Source organism: Falco naumanni, chromosome 13, assembly GCF_017639655.2.
Source record: "Falco naumanni isolate bFalNau1 chromosome 13, bFalNau1.pat, whole genome shotgun sequence".
Lineage (NCBI taxonomy): Eukaryota > Metazoa > Chordata > Aves > Falconiformes > Falconidae > Falco > Falco naumanni.
This window is the reverse complement of record NC_054066.1, coordinates 5,649,802-5,671,365: the sequence shown is the minus strand read 5'-3', so window position 1 is coordinate 5,671,365 and position 21,564 is coordinate 5,649,802. Positions and strand designations below refer to the sequence as shown.

General features: G+C 42.7%; 1 protein-coding gene across 9 annotated transcripts in view; it reads right to left on the bottom strand.

The window, feature by feature from the left end:
* YEATS2 (YEATS domain containing 2) overlaps positions 1-21,564 on the bottom strand; it is a 49,983-nt gene that overhangs the window by 19,612 nt on the left and 8,807 nt on the right. For 7 of the 9 annotated variants that reach the window (XR_005830590.1, XM_040612624.1, XM_040612623.1 and 4 more), the window contains 13 exons: positions 20,710-20,825; positions 19,424-19,585; positions 17,625-17,736; positions 16,076-16,120; positions 14,748-14,934; positions 12,840-13,079; positions 10,750-10,908; positions 8,215-8,318; positions 5,514-5,621; positions 4,271-4,444; positions 2,737-2,995; positions 1,799-1,960; positions 128-240 (listed from right to left, as the gene is read on the bottom strand). Coding sequence is in view for 8 of the 9 variants with exons in the window: in XM_040612624.1 (XP_040468558.1) it covers positions 128-240; positions 1,799-1,960; positions 2,737-2,995; positions 4,271-4,444; positions 5,514-5,621; positions 8,215-8,318; positions 10,750-10,908; positions 12,840-13,079; positions 14,748-14,934; positions 16,076-16,120; positions 17,625-17,736; positions 19,424-19,585; positions 20,710-20,825 (1,941 nt within the window). In the remaining variant the exon portion in view is untranslated. The remainder of the gene's footprint in view (positions 1-127; positions 241-1,798; positions 1,961-2,736; positions 2,996-4,270; positions 4,445-5,513; positions 5,622-8,214; positions 8,319-10,749; positions 10,909-12,839; positions 13,080-14,747; positions 14,935-16,075; positions 16,121-17,624; positions 17,737-19,423; positions 19,586-20,709; positions 20,826-21,564) is intronic. The other 2 variants (XM_040612627.1, XM_040612628.1) reach the window with 2 other exon arrangements.

The window sequence follows — 21,564 nt, the reverse complement described above, 5'->3', positions numbered from 1 at the left end:
TTAAGAGAGGATCTAGATCCCATAGTCCAAGAATGTTTCATGTACTACAGAACCACAGGACACCAACCTAACACCACTGCAGCCTGAAATGTCGATCTGCTTCAAATGAGATGCTTATGCCACTGACCTGGGGTGTCTGCTTCAGGATGTAGGATGTATAGGTGAGGTGCTGTGACAAGTTACTGCTTGTGCTTTGGGCTCCTCCTCCTCCACTATTTGTAGAAGAACCAGACTGGAGACCTAAAACCAGAAGAAGAGGCTTGACCCTTTGGTTACCCAACACTGTCAACTGCTGAAGCATCGCTGTATATACTCGTAATTAAAAACACTTTGCAAGACATTTGCTGACACACGTTTTACAGCTGAGTATCATTATTATCCAGTACACCACAGTTCATAGATGCTGTCTAAAAGCTCAGCAAACATTGTGAACAAGAGGAGCTATGGGGGAAATAAGGAGGACTGGTGGGCAAGCAAATGTCATTTCAGACTGTTTTGAATTTTCTATCAAAAGAAAATGCTGTCCAACAGATGAACAGTCTTTTCATCAGTCTATTGCAGGTTATGAATTTGCAGCAAAAGCCCTAGAAAGACTATGAATCCCAGTGGCTTCTTAATTTTACTTCTGTTGGCTGTCCAGTGCAATTGTTAACAGAGTATTAGATCATGGACACCATGCAGTGGTAATCTGCAGTGACACTTTGATATTGCTCTGTCTCCAGAAGGAACAGCCTGAACACTTTTTTTGCAGTCTCTCATTAAGGAGTAAGGATTACAAAGTATTTATGGCTCTGTCACAAAAATCACAAGTATTGGCTCGTCCTTGATGCCTGTGAGATTATTTCCTTGTCAAAGCTGGACTGCCGCAGCTTCCTCTCTAAATCTCAAGCAATGGGGCTCCCATCACATTCTACAGCCCAGAAATACCTTCACCAAGAGTATCTACTACTTCAGTGACATGTACTCTACTGCTATGTTGCTGGTATTTACGGCCTTACATATTAAGCTGAATAATATCTCTTCCTTACTGCCAGTATCAGAACTGGGAGCAAAAACTTTACACCAAATCCATCTCCCATCCCAACCCCCAGCCTCAAAAGGGGCATTCGGGAGAGGGCTCACGACAAAACTCTTCATCTACACAGTCCAAAACCTGCAGTATTCTCTCCCTACAGCAAGAGCACACTATAAAATGAAGTACTGCCCATCAGAACTATTTTAGCAATGTTACTCTCTGGGTATTTCACAGCAAGCTTGATTGACAGGCCCATTACCAAAAAAGTATTTCTGCTGGTCTCAACAGCTTGGGGCCAAACCTTGTATCTCTATTCAAAACGGTCTCTTCCACTAGTTCCAGATACAGTATCTTGTCCTTCTCAAACTTAGCTCCTTACGCTTCTAGTTTCTCCAGGGTGTCATTCCATTACTTATTAATAGCTTTCACAACACATTCAAATCCATCTCAGTTTAATATCATGAAAATGCAGTTGTCTTCCTAAAGATCACAAGGAAGAGTTAAAGACAACCCTTTGCTGGATTCTGAGGAAAATTACACTGTCTGCTTTCAGCACAGAAAGACATTGAGAGCACTGCAGGAAAAGCAGTTTCATCGAGAACAGAAGTCGCTTGTAAGATCTCAGTCTTAAAAAGCACCATATACTGTGTTGTTGTGAACAAAGAAACCCCATCCCACTACTGACTTCCACAGCACCGGGATGCTTTATAGCAAAAATGCCAAACATATTAATTATGCAGTGATTACATTATTTAATTCATTAGATTTCCCTGCAAGACTAACTAGCATTATTCGTGGCTCGCAGTATGGCTCCTTGGGGTATCAGAAGCAGTTTTCCTTTCCCAGAAGGATTCTTGCTGTTGGTGGTGAGGTACAGTTTGGTGCCAGGTGGTAAGTTTGCCAGGTTTGCCAGGTTGGTGGCTGGTAACTGCAGTGTAGCCATAACTAGAAAGAAAGAAACAATAAAAAGAAATCAAACTACTGCTTGCAGAAAGTAGCACGCATTGAAATCTGCACAGGATGGAAGTACTAGGAGCGACATGCAGCTCGCCTTTTGATAATCCACATGTAGCTGGCCTAACAGATTAACTCCACCAGTGATGCACAGATGCTTTTTTGAATAGGTCTGAAAAAAAAATATCTTGCTGCATGCAGTACCACTTAGGGCTGCAGGTCAAAGCAGCGCAGCCACAGGGTCTAGAGGCATCCTCCAGCCCCAGAGGCTACACATCATCCTTCAGGCAGTCCAGACCCTGAGCTAACGTGCTCAGCTAAAGCCAGCTGTGGCAGAAGCAGGCAGGGTGCTTCTGCCCAACCCTTGTAACTGGGGAAGATGTGAAGATACATTAAGGGCAGTTTGGCTCTTGTTTGTTGATGTGGAGCTTTTTGAGCATCTAAGGACCACAATGCTGGGCAAAAATGTGAGACCTGGCTCCATGAAAGACTGCTAGTTCTCCAGTACATTCCCCAGCATATCTGCTCTCCACTCACAGAACACTGCATGTTTTAAAGTACTTGTGCTCCCTCCTCTTCCCCCTTACACATAATGAGTGAACATTTGCTTTATAACTAATCTCAGTCAGCCTGAATTCCCCTACAGACCTCTCTAGTAATTTTGAAGTTTTTCAATCACACATAGTTATTTTGCAGTTGAAGAAATCATTACAGACCCTCAAAGACTACCCATCATGAGCTATTAACAAGGTGTAAAATTACTCTACCTGAGCCTTGAGATGTACTTTTCTGAGCACCTGTGGAAGAAACTTGCGCCTTTGTTATAGTCTGCACAGGCTGAGCAACAATCGTCCCTCCGCCTCCACTCACGATGGCTTTGGCTACACCTTGAGTCACAACCTGCTTCGGACCAACAGCCTTTGCTACCGAAGAGCTAGATTTTGCCACAAGTATCTGGCCACCACTTATAGCCACTGCTTGTTTCACTGTCGACTGTAAAGCAGAACCAACTGGAACGCCAACAACCTGCAAGAAATAAGTATCGGATGATGTAGTGCTGCCAAGAGCAATCATGTGAATTCTAGCTGGTAGCTACCTCCATCTCTAGACAATTCAGGACACTTTATACATGTCTAGTCACGTATAAAAGCTATTAATTCAGAAACAAAATTAAATTGGCAAGAGGTCAATCCTAAGCAAAAAGATAAACACAACCAGGATTTCAGAGCACCCACAAAAGATTAAGAGCATTCAAATTACAGGGCACTTCCATTTTTTCCCCTCATATATACGCAATGCCTTAATTCCAGCTGAAGATAAAGCTTGCCTTGGCAAAGCACAGAGATCCAGAAATTTAGTTTCAAACAGATTAATGGGAACAGACTCCCTGGGAAAACTATGGCCTCAAAGCAGAATCCACAAACTGCTTCAGTTTTACGTGTTGACAATAACTGCAGGGAAACACAAGTTTGCATACCTGCTCAAAGAGGCAAATAAGGAAGTAAAATGGAAACTGTTGCAAATGTAAATATGTATTTACTTATGCAAAAGTGAAAGCTTTGTACGTAGTCTCCTGTGCTTGGCACATGATTTGACTCTATCCACAATGGAAACAGGCAAGAACGGAGACAATTTCTGACACATCTGTCATCTTGTCACTGCACAGTTACTGTGCCTTCTCAGAAGCTGTGTCACTCCTGTTATAGCAGCACTGCATTGGCACAGACTCCTACAATAGAACACTTCAGCTGTCACTCAAGTAGCACTGCTTCTGCCTAATGCTAGTTCTGGCTCAGACTCCACCCCACTCCCTGTTCATCCTGATCTTTTTTCTGTTGCAGGCCTTGTTTCCTTGGACTGCAGTCCGAAGAAATAAGGAAAGAATTTGACCCCTCTTACAGAAATACCTGGATGAATTTCAGAAAGAGCTGATGATGGCAGCCCGCTGTCTGGGTTGTTCAAAACCACCCCCATCCCAACTGTTGCAATGGGTTAGACAGAAGCGGGAGATGTTCCCTGTATGTAATAAAATGCAATAGTGCCTGCTCACCCTGCTCCCTTCTCACGGTAAGCAGGTAATACAAGGTAAGCATGGTATGATCCACTGTGCAATCTCAAGGTAATACAGGTAAGCATGGCACGATCCACTGTGCACATGGAGAAAAATGAGCTAAGCATGGTGCTGCTGCCTGGGTCTGAGACAGAAGCAACCCTGTATCCCCAAGAGAAGCACGAAACGTTGTAATAAAACCACAAGAAAGACAGCTTACACCACACCAAAGACACCCAAGTGCCTCATACCTTAGACTGCACTGTCCCCTCGCCTGTGCTCACGACCGGCTTCTGCGGTGACAAGGCTAACATGTGGCTCCCTTTTACAGTGACATACTGCTGCACAGAGGTCTGCGTGGCTGTCCCTGTCACTGGTAGTTGCGGTTGCTGGGGCAGCTCTCCTGGCTCCTGCTTTATGATCACCTTTTAAATAAGAAGAAATAATAAGAAAGCAAAGACCTTAAATCGCCGAGGATCATTTCTGAAACAGCCTGTCTGCAGGAAAGGGCAGGCCAACAGTCAGACATGGTTCTTACCACCAGGTGGACACTAACTCAGCTCCAAGACGAGGGCTACTACCAACATGGGTGTGTGGGTGGTGTCTGCTCTTACAAAGCATTCCAGATTTGAGTGGTGCTCATAGAAATTACAGAATCACAGAAGCAGCAAGTAATATTACAACTACTAGTCATGCTAACAATGGGCTTTACCAGACCTGACGACTTCGGGCCCTGCATCTCAACACTGAGCCGCAATACCCTAAGGCTTCAAATTTCTAAGCACCCTCCTGCTCAGAACATGTTCTAAACCTCCATATTTTTTTTATATCCTGCAATATTACAACCAATATTATAGCTATAGATATCGTAAATTATTATAGCTGACATTATTCTCTCATGTACATGTTTCATGTTTCTCTGGGACAGGCCGTAAATCTAATCCCAAAGAGCAGCGACTCAAGAAAGGCTGGGGTTTCTTTTGTGTTAGATTGCTGTAGGCACTGTAACTGGTCAGAAGCATTCTTCCACCTTTTACCTGGATCACCTAATACTGCCAGAACCAACTTATAATTCTGGATGATAACATTTAAGGAAATGTACTCAGAAGTAGCAACATCTGACATTCAGAAATCACTGTATCATTTTTTAAGTAGCTCCTGACAGATCTACTGCAGTTTACTTTCACTGTATCCCACTAAAAACAGCTTTAAAACATCAGCCTCAATATGAAAGTGATTCAAAGAAAACCAAGAAAGGATGAAAGAGGAGGTAAAAAGAAAGATGACAGGTACAGTAAAGCCACAGGGAGAGAAAAGGAAAAAAAAAAAAAAACCCAAACATTTTTGAGAGGTGCTAGAGAGCCCTTGGCAGGAAGACGCATTGGTTCCAGTAACAGTTTTCCATGCACTGGAAGTTACATGGTTTGTGGCACAAGACAGCATGAAGTGGCACTATTGGGCTTCTTGTCCTGGCAAAAAAGCCAAGAGGAATACCTTTGTAAAAGCTCCAAGTCCTCCAGTGACTGATTTGGGGCTCTGCACCTTGGAATGGCTCCCAATGGGACAGAGGGGTGGCATGGTGGCAAACAGAGAATCCTCCTGCTGCAAATAGGAAGACATGGTGCAAAAAATCAGTGAAATGTCTAATGGAAGTAATAAAACAAGTGACTGATAATAAAGGGTAGTATGGACCATCTAGGCAGGCCAAATTACCTGCACAAATAAAGACATTTCCAGAATCAGTCAACAATTAATTAAATGGAGTGTAACATACTTAATACAACCTACAAAGCAAACTTTATTTGGAATGTTACATCTCCAACAGCAGTAACTGTTTCTTACTATATCACACATAGGTGAAAGAAATAGACTCATGTTCCTTGGCTAGCTTTTTATACAAAGTGTTTCAGAGCTGTAAAATTCAAGTAGGTTGAAGTGGTATTTTATCAATGCATATAAATACCTGATGGGAAGGTGTAAAGAAGATCAAGCCAGATAATCAACAGTAACCAATGAAAGGACAAGAGTCAATGGGCACAAATTGAAAAATTGAAACACAGGACATTCTGTTTAATTATAAGGAAAAAAAAATTATTTAATGGACATAAAACACTGGAAGAGGTTGCCCAGGGAGGCTGTGGACTCTCCAGCTTTGGAGATACTCAAAAACCAACTGGATGTACTCCTGAGCAACCTGCTCTACTTGACCCTGCTCTGAGCAGAGGAGTTGGACTGGACAAACTCCAGAGATCACTGCCAACCTCCATCATTCTGTTATTCTATACACAGTCTCAGAGAGAGAAGACAATCTAAGAAGAAACAAGTTACAAAGGGGAAAAAATATGTTCAACTTAAGTCTGCAAGCAAAATCCTCTCAGATGAATTTTTGCTGTCCTGTAACTAGGAAGACGTGATGGCATACGGTTTTCCCAAGCGGAACTCACTATTTGGCAGAAACAGTGAGGCTACATAAGCAACTGAACTAAAAATATTTTCACACCTGCAAAATCATGCACCTGGCATTTCTGGATCTGAAGCTGGTAGAAAAACCAAATGCACTTGAGAAAGTTTGTTACCATTCTGTTTTATTTAAGTAAAATAATTGTACTCTGTTACAATCAATGTGAACTCCAAAGCCATGGTTTCACAATCACTTGGCCCATCCTTGGGTTGGATCATGACCAGAAAGCAAGCCCTTAGGCTCTATCCTAGCGCTCCTGCCATCTTCCTTGTGCTGACACATACAGCTGAAAACAGATCAGTTTTCAACCAGATCATCTGCCTGCTGTGGTTCACCACACCACTGCACAAGTGGCAGCAAACGGGAAGGTGTGAAGACAAGGCTAGAGGCACAACCAGTCCTCTCCACAGCAGCTTGCATATCAGTCATTTTAAGGTGGCTGAAGAAACACAGCTTTAAGTAATAAAAAAATACAGAGAAAGCTAGCACAGTGATGAAAAGTGGCGAGTTAAGCACAATCTGTAACATCACAGTGAACTATCAGGCACTCCCTCCTCTTTAAAGAAACCATAAAATTACACTTTTCCACCAACCAGAAGACATGAATCAAAATATATTACTGTTTACAGAGCTATGATCTTTTTTTTTTTAACATACCTTCAGTTTTTAACTTTGCCCTGGAAATACAGAATTCAACTGTCACTAATGACACGTGCCTACTCTGACTCACTGAAAACTTTTGAGAAAGAACTGTCCCATATCAGTGAAAATTAAAGACTCATGAATAGTTTTCAACATAGTTAAGTGAAATCCATCTGAGCAGACAGGCTCTTAAAAGCTGAAGAGCTACCTGCACACCTGACACTTAAAACACTACTCCAAACCAATTGCTTCGGACAGCAACCTTCACCACTTTCTTCCTAACAGACACAGGAAGTATTTCAGTTCCAAATATAAAGAGATTTGGTCTCCGCAGGCTGACTGGCAAGCCTTTGCTCCCCACCAAATCCTGCATTAACATTTTTCTGACTTGGAGACAGGGAAACGCTCCTGCTTTCAGCAGCACACCCACCCGCTGCTTTCAGAAAGAGCCTCACTGACGGCGCTTCCCTGCCAGAAATAGCCTTCCTAGCACAAGATGTGGGAGAGATTTTATGTGAGACAGTTCAGCTCCATACCTTTTGGGCTTTGCAGATCAGATGCATGGACCCCATTTATCACTGTTTGTTTACACACTGGGTTACTCCACTGTTTACACAAACATTTTTCTAAAAGCAGGCAGTTATAAAACCACTAAGTGGGCTATTGTCAGGCTGCTAGGAGCGGCTGCTGTACAAAGATAATGAACAGAGTGAAGGTTTTGAGGTAGGCACCTCTGGTTTAATCACATATTGTCACTAAAAGTGAAGAAGATCAAAGTCAGCTACAGAAGAGCTTTTTTGAAAGACATTTTGAGAGCTATGCTCTCCATGGATCCCCTTGTAGAAAATGCAAAAAAGCAATGCCTTTAACAGAGGTGTAGGCAAGTCTAATTAGAGCTGCATGAAGTGACACTATCATCTTGTATAACCACCATGTTCTCACACAGCTCCCTCTGTTCGACACAGTAAATCTTCATATGAAATGACAACCTAAAGAATTTCCTCGAAATGCAGGATTCATAACACTTAAAAAGCCCTATTTAATAGGAAGCTGAATTTTAAATGGAAAGTACACACCTAACGAGAACATTACCTTGACAGCTGAGGTGACAAAACTGTTCCCATGGGTCTTTGATACAGGAGATCCAGTTCCGTGAGAGGCCGGACAAACATTGGCCTGTTTGCTGGTTGGGCTCCCTGCGTATCAGGAAACAAAGGACATGTCAGGTGAGGGCTGGCAAGCCGTGCCAACGAACACATGAAACCTCTTCTAAGACGACACACAGCATTTATTTTCAACTGTGTATTCTCCATGAAGTACGTCAAGTGGGAGTTGGCATGGGCACAAAACAAATCCACTACCAAATTTCCACCGGCAGAACCCTTGCCCCAGAGGGGGTACTCCGCACCCAGAGCTCCGTTTGCTGCAGGCAAATGGAAAGGCACCTTCCTCGGAGCCTGACGGTATCGGCTACAGGAGCAAACATGTGAAATTAGGACAGTAAATGAGCTGCCAGTGAGAACCTGCTGCAGAAGCCCTCTGAACCTACACCAGCCTCAGACACTGGCAGAGGGGAAGGCTTGGAGGAGGCTGGAGCAGGAAGGAAAAGGAAGGCCAGGAAAGGAGAGACACAAAGTGAGGAGTAACATGAGGAAGGGACAGAGTGAGGAGGGTGAAGGAAGAAACAAAACCAAGAAATTAAGACACAGGGTCCTGTATCTGCAGAAGACTGCTCTTGCAAAATTAACATACGGCTATATGTGCCACAGCACTCTCCTGACCCCTCAAAACGGATGGGGGTTCAGTGGTAAGCTTACTCTGCATTATCAGTGTGTACATAACACTTTGTTGCTCAGCAGCAGTTTATTACTGCTGTTGGGCTGGTTGGTTAGTTTTGTTTCTTCAAGAAATGCCAAAGCCACAGACTACACACACGAAAACACAGTAACAGTCTCTCACACAGCTGTACTACAATCTGCATTTAAATTTAAAAGTAAGCAAGCAGCCATTTCAGGGGTTTGGAAAGGCTGGCTTTCAGAGCATAGAGCTCTTGCCACTCATTTTAAATATGATCTGCAGTCTTATCAAAAACGTCCCAGTGACTTTGTAGTATCACATTATGCTCAATCCAGCCTGGCTGCTGTAGCCAAAAAGCCAGTTCCACGTTCCCTCTTGCTCTGTCATACAGGGTCTGGTGATGAAGCTATCTGACAACAAAGCTCAGTCTGGGGAGAGGAGGGCATTAATTTTCTGCTCTGCCACTGATCTGATCTGACTTGTGCAGGATACGAGCAAAGCAGCAGGAGTGCAGGGGAGGGAGGGGCAGCAGGCAGTTTCTTCCAGGCCAGTCTGCACTTACACCACACTAACGTGGTGGGAAACTGCACCTTTAACAGCATTAAGATTTGTATGTCCAAACCATCTGGTGCATCTACAGAACCTACCCTCCATGTGCAAATCTCTACTAGGACAATACAAAAGTTACCCAAACAACAATAAACCACGTGTGCAGAGCAGACAGTAAGGCCAGAGGTAAAGAAGAAGCAGAAAAGACAAAAAGGCAGAACCCTCCCAAACAAACAAAAAACCCAACCCCAAAAACCTATTGGTGAAACAGCTTCAGTGTTAGCAAGAAACTCCTAAAACATACTTTGAAAAATTCAGCTATGACTGTGCTCCCCCTACCAATTCCCTCTGTGAAGAAGCTAAAATGAACATGACAGCTGTGTTCCCTCAGATAAAAGGAGGAACTGTTATTAAGAGAAGAATATTTGCATTTTCCAACCATGCCCAGCAAACAGTTTGCGTATTACATGTACGCTGCACTTCATCACATAGCTCTGAGCATCCTTCTGAGATGCTAAGCAAGCACACACATACATAAACAAACATGTTTTTAAATAGACAGTGGTTCTTGGCCACAAATCACAACAAATGAAAGACTTTTGAGTGACTTTTTCCTCTAGCACTGACACAAACTACCCATTGACCCCCACACCCATCACCCATCTCCTGCAGCTCATTCCTCCCCCTGGACCCAGGCTTACAGCACCACTGAAGCACCAAAAGAATCCAGTTAGAGGAATCCAAACTGGCTGGAATTGGACCAGCTATAAGTTAAAAGCAGTAACAAAACCCAGCACAGCTGCTCTGCTAACATGGGTCTATGCATTTCAACACATGTAAAGCACCGTACGCTGGGACTTAAGACTGATCTGCCTGTCACTGCAAGCTCTCCATGCTTTGTGCCCACATCCGCAACACAGTTCTCACCCAGCCACCCATGTTTCTGTCTAAATCTCCATGCACCACAGTCTACATTACTTCCTCCCCTTCCCTTCCCTTTTTGCCTGCAAAGAACAGGCTCTCTCTGAAGAGGTATCTGTGGATCCCATTTGGCCTTATACTATGTGCTGTTTCCTAATGGAGGTCATGTTAAAGTCTGAGATACCCTTAACCATATTACGCAGGCCAGTTGTGCACACCGACAATACCTCCTTCTTTCTTTGCCGAGCACTCTTCCACCTTGACAAGCTGAAATACTGTTATTGCACTCATCATTTTAAAGGAAGAATAAACCTGAATGGGTAAGACTAAGCCACTGCCTTTGGTGATCACACTACACACCTGTGCTTGTGGCTGCTGCTCCAACCATCTGTCCAGGCTTGTCCACAATAACATACGGATTATTAATGACTGAACTAGCAGAGCCTTGCTTCATGTGCACCGGAGTGGAGGTTGGGGTACGAGGTAGCGGAGATGGACTAGGGGTCGATATTGGAGAACCTTAAGAAAAAAAGTCCAATGCTTCTATCTTGTAAATGTTGTAAGAACATAAAAATACAGCAATAGTAGTACTTTTTAAAATGGCTTAGAGAAGGAACATTTTTTGAGGATGCATTTCCCAGCCCGAGTGAGATCACATGACTTGGAGAAGGAAAGAGGAGACAGAAGGAAAGGAAAGGCATGTAAAGCACTATGGCTCATACCTACCCTGGACATTCTCTGCCTACCAGAACAAGCAGGGTTCAAAGGGACCTTGAGAAGCCAAATGTTCTGTCCCTGAATCCTGAGGGATGTTACCTAAATCATTCTCACTGCCAAGACCAGTCCATCCAAGGAGAGGAAGAAAGCAAGAGAGCTGAGCTCCTTGAGAGGTGCTCTCCTTCTCTTGTGGAGGCCACAGTACGGGCGTTCAGAGCCAGGAACTGAGCAGTTCATGTAACAAGGCTGTGCGATACAGCAGCCATCAGACAGTCATGGACACTCTTGCCCCTTCGCTGCTCTCACTACAGCAGAAGCCCTTAACTGTAAAATGTGCAACTTTTGTGTAACAGGACCAGGAAAGGGAAAAACCAGAGAAGAAAAAAGTTGCATGAGGCAGTAAACAAGAAATGCAGAGAAAAGGACAGGCAAGGAAGTGATCAGAGAAAAAGAGATGGCAGCAAGCACACTAAGCTTTGCCTGCCTGTTAATCTGCTTTCTTGGCAGTGATTGACAATTAAAACGGAACATAAATGCCGATCAAATAAAATCTCCGTGTCTTATGAACTGCTTTTGGAATCTGAAAGGGGTGATGCTTCTTGGCAGATGGCAGAACCTTGGAAAATATTTAGCAAGGAAACATTTAAATAGCAAAGATCAACAGAGAGTAGTCCAAGGATTTTAAGGATAGGATGGCACCTATAATTCCTGCTTTCTGGGAAGCCTTGGGAAAAGAAGATCAAGAGGAGAGCTTATTAAGAAAGAAGAAAGCACTTGGCATAGGTTCAAATGTAAATCAGCCTGAGTACAGTTTTAAGATGTCAAGGAACAGTATTGAAATGTAATTTTAAAAAAACAAAACAAAACCAACAAACCAGACACACTTGAGGAAAATTATCTGGGAGCAGATCATCAGAAATCACACATACTGATAGCTGGTGCTTCATCCTCTCTACCCAGAACACCAGAAAATGAAGGGACGTTAACAGGTCCTTTCAGCTTCAAAACATGTGACGTGATGAGCTGCACATTAAAACCTTCTGATGTAAAACATCATCCAGTGGATGGCATCATGCCCAGGGCAGGGAAGGGACTATAAGTGAAATGAGTAAACAGCACCTTGACCACGTTTGATTCAGAAGCTATCAAAAGAGTGTATCACATTGCTCACTGCAGTCAGCTGACAATTTAATCCAACAGAGGGTGGACTTTTGGAAGAGGAAGAGCAAAGCTGTTCCATCTGAGGATATATCGCAAGTACAAGAGGTACTATTTGAGTGTACAAGGTCGAACCTAATTATTTGCCAATAATCAGAAAAAAATTTTCTTCTTAATCCATCCCAGCTGTCTGAAAACAGGAGGGAGAAGAACACATATGTGGGCTTCTTCCCACATATAAATACCCGACGTGGAAGCTGCGTCCTTGCCTGGGCCTTTCTGTGGGTAGCAGTCCAGCTAAAGTCTATCTTTCTATCTTTTTCGTACTTAAAAGCATTCAAGAACAGGGAGAGAACAGCTCTCATCCTGCTTTTGATCCAACGTGAAGCATTTCACACTTGTGTGTTTTTTTTCTTGAACATTAAGAAGTGTGTTTAGCTCCTTATCATTGAGTTTCCTACTGCCCAATGTTCAAAGATTGGCAGGAAATCAGGGGAAGGACACAAAACAAGTCCAACTGGTTCACTCTCTCGTTTTCCAGGGTGAAGCACTGGGATAAGTAAACTAACATTCACCTGATACAATCTTGCAACTCATGGTGATAGGCTGGAAGGATTTTCCTGGTGACTCTGCAGGGCTTGGACTCTGACCTTGAGGCACTATTTTACAGCTAGCTGCAATGGGTTGAAAGGCTGAATTTCCATGAGAGCCAAAGGCAACTTTCTGTGTGGCTAATTTGGTGGGAGTCCGTTCTATCGAAGATGGCAGGGAATAAAACGTGGCATGTCTTTCGGTTTCAGCATTCCCAGGGAATCCTGATTAAAACAGGGAAAACAAGAGAAATAGTTCTTAGGCTGAGACATCTAATTCCTTACTGTGCTTCTCCACACAAACAAAACTCAGGTATGACAAACATGTTCTTGAAGGAAGGAAAAACAACCGGCGGGCAGTGCTGAACAGGGAGAAAGTGGGGTAGGGGGTTCCTCCTGCGCAAGCTTGTTGGATTCGTCTCTGAACAGAAGACTAAAACGCTACTGTGCACAGCCTGTTCAGCTGTGGCAGGTGATCAGCCACTTCTTAAGCATTTTCTTGGAATGACCTTTCCATTGACCAAAAGCTGCTGGTAGTTTCAAGTGTCCTCAGTTAGGGCTCCACAAGACTAAGGCTGGACCTCCTTCGGAGAGCATCTCACAGCGCATTTTTTCGAGTAAGAGCACAAGGAGAACACCTACTGCCTTTTGGCCTGGGTTATCTGACGCAGAAGGAGATCAATTAACCTGGAGCTGACGAGAGAAGCCACTGCCTGTCAGTGTAAGGAAGAGGCAGGTTTACTTGCTTCCTGTTGGCTGTAGCAGTGCTCACCTAAAGGTGCTGCATATCTTCCTGTTCAAATAAAAAGCCTGTGAATTTAAAATTTGGTTGTGTTTCTGCTTTTTTGGCCACAAGAGAACACTGCATTTAAACAGTGGACATTCTTCTTGCTGAGCCAGAACACTGCCAGTAGCATCGTGGCACCTACCAGAAAGCACACCATGCACAACACCAGCTTAAAGCCATTCCTTGAACACAGAAGTGCCAGGAGAAATCATGAAAGGCATCAGACCATGTTGCACGCCGCTGTTTTTTGAAACATAAAGTTGCTGTTTCCAGCAAGCTTCTCACACTGAAATGTGTAAACCATAGAAGACACCCTTCTTTCTCAGCCCAGTTAACCAAGGTCTGTCACGTAAGCCTTGACACCACGTATTTTAGAAAATAAAGTTAAATGCTAACAGAGGCACAGTTTTTCCTACCTCACATGAACTAAAAAGCTAACAGTGTGCCCCAGGGGCCAGCACTAGCTTGTTTCAGGCATTGCAAATGATCCTAAGGCATCAAGTGGTGCCCCACTGCAACGGGCAGTGCATTTCCTGACCTTACAAGGGAAGGAGAATGAGACCATGACATGCACAGATGCCACCCGTCAGACAAACATACGCTACATCTTTTTCAGTCTCTATGTCCAACACCACAGTTATGTAGTCATTTGTGTTCCCCAGGTCAACTCATGTTAGGCACCAACGTATATAACTGAACACAGCACTAGACCAATCCCTTAAACGCGTACACAGTCCCCCAAAATTCAGAAACCTAAAAACCGCTCTGAAAACAGTCTGCCAAGAACAAAACCATAAGTGCTATCCAACAACCATTTTTCCAACTGTATCTGCTGCATAAAGCTCCATATTCACTACATCTAGCAAAACAGCCCACTCAAACTCCAGATTAAAAAAAAACACACAAAAAACCCCCAAACCAAAACCCAAAAAACCCGTAACAATTTCTGAATTACATTTCAGAGTACATTGAGGAAACAATCGCCGAGACTGAGCAATAAGCAGGTAGCACTGGCAACCTTTAAGGCACAAAAACAACTAAAAGGAGGTATCCAGAAGAGCTGAAGTTCCAAGAATTTGAATTTCACCAACACCCATTCGCTTTACCTTTGTCCACAGAAGCATCTGGGCTGGACTCCCGCAACTGTTTAATTGGTGAAGAAGCTTTCACTGGTGCTGGGATACTCAACGGCAGTGGTAAAGATGTAGGAACGTCAGAAAGGTCAGACTCTGAAGACTGGGAGAAGAGATACTCCTCGCCAAGGGAATGCCTATGTAGCTCCACATCCACTACCTTCCAAAAAGAGGAGAAAGGACAACATTAATATTTGGTGGCTAAGTAAAGATACAAAAAATGAAAACAACTATGTCTTTTCTTTTAATTTTAATGTCTAGAAACTTCTGCCTTTCCGCTCCCCACCTCTGTACAACATTTCTATTCATTTCAGGAACATTTCACAGAGGTCCAGCAGCACTTGAGCTAAGACAAAAAATGTTGCAACATTGAACCTCCACAGTAAAATAGCACATTTCTCAGTCCATGTGAAAATCTGAGCAGTGAACACTGGAAGGAATACAGAGCCCAGCTCCAAGCATCCCACTAAGGAAAGGGCAGCATCCCCCCTTAGGGACAAGCACAAAACTGCAGCTTGCCTTTTCTGCCTTTTTTCATAAGGCCTTAAGAAACACATCACATTATCTACTCTTCAAAAGTGTTCTTTAATCACAGTAGACATCTCGCATTAATGTTTTCTCCACAGACTGAAAAGCTGAAGTAACGCAATTTCACCACAAAAATTTCCATTCACTACGTACAACAAGGGGAAAATAATAAAAAAACCACCTTTAGAGATATAGCAAACTGAGTTATTAATTCACCTATTTTAAGTTTTTAAGAGTTCATTTTCCACAAAGATGCTGAATCTCAACAGATGCAGAAACTTAGAAATACTTAACATACTGCAAAATTTCAGCAGGACAGTTAGGTGATCTCTTTAACTTAAATTCTTTTATGTATGAGATCTGCAGCAGACTGGTCAGGGCTGGAAGGGCCCTCTGGAGATCACCTAGTCCAGCCCCCTGCTAAAGCAGGGTCACCTACAGTGGGTTGCACAGGAACACATCAGAATGCAAATCAAGGCATTTGGTACCAGAAGCTCCACAAAGAAATAAACATTAAAACTGTAGTACAAGTTAAGTTCTTTATGAAAGAAGAGCTGAAAACAGTCTCCCCCAACTAGAAAGGGGAAAAAAATTACTGTTGTCATGAATAGTGACAAGGTGTCATCATCATTTCATTTAACAAGAGAGCAAAAATCTGCTTTCCAGAAATTGTGAAGTCAAGTGGGTCTGACTCAGTACATAATCCTGTATATCGTTTCAAACATCCGTAAGATAATCAAAGTACAGTATCCACCCATGACCCACTGACTTACCGTTTCTGCGCCAAGTGTCTGCAGGCCTGTGTAGGTCCTGTCCAACTGGGTAAAACAATACAATATATTTATATTAACTAGGGCAAAACAATATCTTAGCTAGAATTTACAATACAATCTGTTTGAAAAAGTTGAAACTAAGCTGAGCAGCAGCGCTCCAAAGTTTTGAGGCCACCAGGTCAGAAATCTGTGCGCTCTGTTAAGTACCCTCTCTTCTGCAAAAAAGGCAACCGCAACCCAAAGCCCGCACTGAAGGAGGAAGGAGCAAAAGCTGAAGGCAATGAGATTGTTGGGGAACTGTTATTTCAGTCTAAGAGGAGTCTTTCAGAGTGTCCTTTTTTATTCCTGATGTCAATATGATGAAACAATACTAGGAAAAAAATCAGATTTAAACTGACCAGCACGAAGGCTATGTTTACACCATAATTTTTGATTAAATCACTCTTTTACACTGATTACCAGCTGATAAAGAGGCAGAAAATCCCAGAGGCATCTATCAAAATACCTATATAGAGAAGCTGGGTTTGACAGACTTGTGGTGCCCTGGAGCTCAGGGGCAGACAGGCTGCCAGCTGTGGAAGGCTCAGCTCACTTCTATCGACTCACAGCAGCCACAGGCTCACCCCACAAACAGCAAAGATTTGCTGATTTGAGTTCTTGCGTGCAACAGACTGGCTCAACTTTCTTCTGTTGGCTGAGCTTCCTTCGCTGCACAATGGCCGTCATACTGGTACCTATTTCTCCCCCAGTTATCTCTCTCCAACTATATTTCACTCATCGTCTGCATTAAATGTCCCTAAGTTCCAAGGGAACATTTCCAACCTTCTCTACTGTCTGTATTTGGGGTTGTGAGGAGGTATCTATGTTAGCATGAAATTCATTAATACAGGCAGAGTTTAAATACAACTAATCATGCTGCTCAAAGAAATGGGAAACTAAACCAGCTCAGGACTTAATTCCACTAACAGTAGGGACTACTAATTAGTGAAAACAAGAGCAATGGCCTAGTTTTCCAGGACTGCTGCATACTGCATACTACAAATCCTACTAAGTGTTGCAGGACTGATAAAAAGAGTTGAAAAATAACACTCACTTCAAAAGGAAAAAAGGAGCAAATGGGGAATCTCGGCCCCTCCCTGCCCACTCTAACAAAAGAGAGAATCTCTACCCAATACACGCAAGCACTGAAGGAACAGAGCAGATACAGCAATCACTTTACCAACAGAAAAACAGCCCTGCAGCACCCTGTCAAATGAAAGCCAGTAAGAGCACGACAAATATCTCAAACTGTAGGAAACAGCAGGTAACCGATTTGCTGCTCTGAGCAGAATCAGTTCCAGCTTCTGCAAGGCTGGGTTCCCTGGCTACCACATCAACTCCAAAATAGCCAGGGTAAGAGGCTTTCCTTCTCCAGCTCAACTATTCATGTGCAAATAACCAGCAGGACACACACACACACAAGAGAGGCAGACACCCAAGTGGAGCCTCTTCTAGATTCTGCAAGAGAGCTCATTTAATTGTCTTTCTCTCAAATATTTTGTTCAAATACCTTCAAATTGTGTATGATATCAATCCTCTTGTTCTGGCTATCCTTGAAGTGTATCTGGACTCTCACTGGAAATTCTCCCCAGCCTCTCCTAGTCAGGTGAAATGGAGGTTCTCTGGAAACAAATAGCGGTTCACATTTTGGATGCAGAAGTGGTACAGCTTTCACCTACCTCTTCTTTAGAAAGCCAAAGGCTGCTTTTCTAGCTAACAACTAAAGCTATCTTTAGGCCTGCTATGCACCACAGAATGCAATCCCAGAAAGTAGAATTTTACAGCTTTGGACAGCTGAAAACATACTTTTATTTTGCACAAGGGGACAGGGAAGAAAATGGTAAACCACTGTTGGATGAGAGAATGCAAGAAACAAGCACCTTAAAAAAAAGGCTCTAATGCCAAATAAAAAACATTTGTTTCAAAAAAACCCCAAGTCAGCTCCTAGGACACAGCTTAAGGTGAGTTTTCAATGCAGCATTTTGAAATCACCTTCTGCTATTCCCTGTGCAGTAGCAAGAAGGCACACGCTTCACAGAACGCCAGAGGAAGAGCATACAGACAACAATGAAAAGCAAACTCAACCACAGTCATTCTCCAGGCTGGGAAAGGAGGGTGTATTTATCTCTTAACATTTACCATTACTTTGTTATTTCAGCTTGTTGTTACTGTAAATGTAACAAATGTAGTTTTGCAAGGGAACAAAACCCAAGAAAGTTAAAGGCTGTTTTTAGTCCAGAACATTAATGGTCACTATGATGACTGGAACTGTGTAACAAGAAATCAATTAACCAGATGGGATTAAAACAGAATACCAACACTGACCTCATATAGTGGAAACTGAGAAAGGCACAAAAAGACAGCAATCAAGTGTCATTTTAGTTATGTCATACAAGAAATACAAAGAAGTTTGTTTTCAACTTGCTCAGGGTTGCCTTCTCGGAAACATTACTGAGCCCTATCAACACTCCCTTACCTAAGATAAAAGTCCTCCTGGAGTTGCCTGTCAGCAGTTTAAGTTTGCAAGAACTAAGTTGCCACTCTGTACCTAGGCAGCCTCCCCACCCTCTCTGTGGAGAGAAATTTCTTTGGGAAGACACAAAGTAGCTGGAAGGCATCCTCCCACCCTCTTGGTCCAAAGCTGGGAGAAGGAAATACTGACAGGGCATTTCCCTGCCTGCAGCGGTCAACAGAGAACTGACCCCGCTCATCTCAGGAGGGTTACAGCTCTGAATACAGGTTTGGGAGAGGGCAGAAAAGCTGCCCTGCTTCTGTAGGGCCAGCACCACCACACTGATGGGAAATACCCTGAAGCATAAAGCCAGTGCCGCTGATCTCACTACAGTGGAGAAATATTTGGGAGAGGGACACAATTTCTTGCCCAATGCACATGTATTATTAAAACTGTGGGGAAAACAGCTTTCTGAGACTCCTTGTTCTTTTCCACACTGGAATGGAAGGGACGTAGAAAACATCTCTTTTAGCAACAGAAATCTAACCTGCACAGCATTGCAACACATACAGGAGATGCACAAACTCGTACGAATAATATGAAATGCAGCAACTGAATGCTTTTTCTCAGTAGGAAATTAAAAAACCCCAACAAATAAAACCCACAGCTGTCTGGCACATTTGCTACACAAATTTATTTTTCCTATTATTTTGGAGTAAGTCAAGCCAAGCCAGAGGTTAAAGACAGACATGGAATACTAAACAAGGAAAAGAAGTTGCTAACTTTCTAAGAAATTTGGCACGGTAAGCCTTGCAAGCATAAAGACTGGAATACTGACTAGAATAATTCATTATTACCTCACTTCTACTAGGTCATTAGGTTTGTAACTGGGATGGAGGAAGAACCAAACTTTCTTGACAAAATGATTTATGCTGGGTTCTCTCCGAGAGCCTCGGACATACACCATCCATTTATGGGTTGACTGATCATTTTCTTCTCTCTTGTCAGGGGGAATGTACCTGGCAAAGAAATTACAAAACAAATGCACAATAAAAATCCCAAATAGATAAATACCACAAGTAGTACTTTGGGCAAGATTAGGCAAAAAATTTGGGGATGGTAAAATGCCTGTGTGTTTTTTACTCTGACAGGTCATCCAAAACCAGATACAGGTCCCATAAACCACTCTATGCTTCTAACACACTTCCTCTATTTTAGTGCACAACTGCCACATGAAATTTGTCCATTTAAACATTTGGCACTTATTTAGAAATACTTAATTTTAACATTCCACCACTGTGAAATCTCTTTCCCCATCTTATTGTCAGATATCAGGAAATAAAACTGCACCAAAACACAACATCAGCAACTCTGCTACCATAAGAATTGTTATTTTTTGTATTTTAAGTTTTTAAGAAACTTTAGTCAATACTTGGTTCCAGGCCCAGACTTAGGCAGATTTTCAAGACAATTCTAACACTGTAAGTTTCGTCAGCAAATGTTTGCTACTTTCTATGCAAGAGGAAAAGACTGACTTGAGTAGTGCAATGGTGGAGAGTTAAAACCTGGGCTTGTCCATAGTTTCCTAAAATGAATGCTTTTCTTCACCAAGTTCCTCAAAGTTCAGAAGTTATGTATATTTATTTACCTGTTCTAAATTTTTTGGGGAAAAAATTATAAATAAAAACTGCACAAATTAATTTCTTCAGACTGTGCTGGACTTTCACAATTTTCCTCATTCTGGTGGTTTGGGTTTTTTGGGGTTTTTTTTTGTTTGTTTGTTTAAAAAAAACCCCACACTGTCCCTATGGACACACTGAATTAGCCATCAGGACAACTTGCTTTTCCAAATTTTCATGGAAAAACTTGGGATTTCTAACTGGTCAGAACAGGCTGAAAGCCACCCCTTGAGAGAAACAGATCTTTAAACCTTTATATAAAAATATATAAACTACTAAAACACTTTTCATCCCACAAAAAAATCACGTGGACACTTGAGGAGGGTAGCCTTTCATACAGTGATTATTCAAAAGCAATACCTCATACTGTGACAGCCTAGCAATTTTATTTGTCTCCTAATTTTAACCTCCTATTCCATTTAATCCTGAAATAAAGGACCATCCCTCAGACTCCGTATACTAACTTGGAGACGTTGCCAACCACAATCGTTTTCTTCACATAAAGTCGTGAAGTTTCATCATTTGACAGTCCGGCATTTCGTTGTCCTGGTTTTTGAGAGCTTGAAACACCCGAACTGTCCTGAGGGTAGGGGAAGAAAACAAAAAGGCAAACAAAAAACCAAACATTCCTCTTAAACATCACTTTGTTTGGTGCTAGAAAAGCAAGGTATTGTTAAAAAAAGTAAACCTGCATAGTTAAATGAGAGACCAACAATGAATCATCCCTAAAAATACTTCAATTGCTATCTAGGCACGTTTAAGCGACTCAGGCACGCAACAATGATATGCTGCCCAGCCAAGTGTACACTGCATGGCTTAACTGAGTGTACGTTATGCGACATACCATGGATCTGAGCCATGATTTCAGCTTGCATTTCAAAAGCACTGCCACTGCACTATCTGAAAAAAAGTCAAGCACTGCTAGAGTGGCATCATTTTGGTCACTAATCAGAAACAAAGCTAAATCTCCCACGAGTGGCTTCTGAAAATCTGAATCTTTCTCATCCCTAGCCTCTGCTGCTTTGAGGAACTCAAGTGTTGCTTCCTAGTAAAGAACTGAGGCTGGGCTTGAGACAAGAATTCAGCTCCAACTCAACAGGGATAGCAGTCAGCTATAACACATCACCAACATCTGGATAAGCCTACAAATCCACTGTAATACTTGGGCATTATAAATCCAGCAACCTCGTAACACAACCTCAGCTATCAGGCAGTGGCCAAGACTCCCTGGTAAAGCGATGCCATGACTGCCCACAGTGCCAGCGCGGGCTGCACCGCTGCTTGCATGGCAACGAAAGGCTTTTTTATGACTGTTGGAT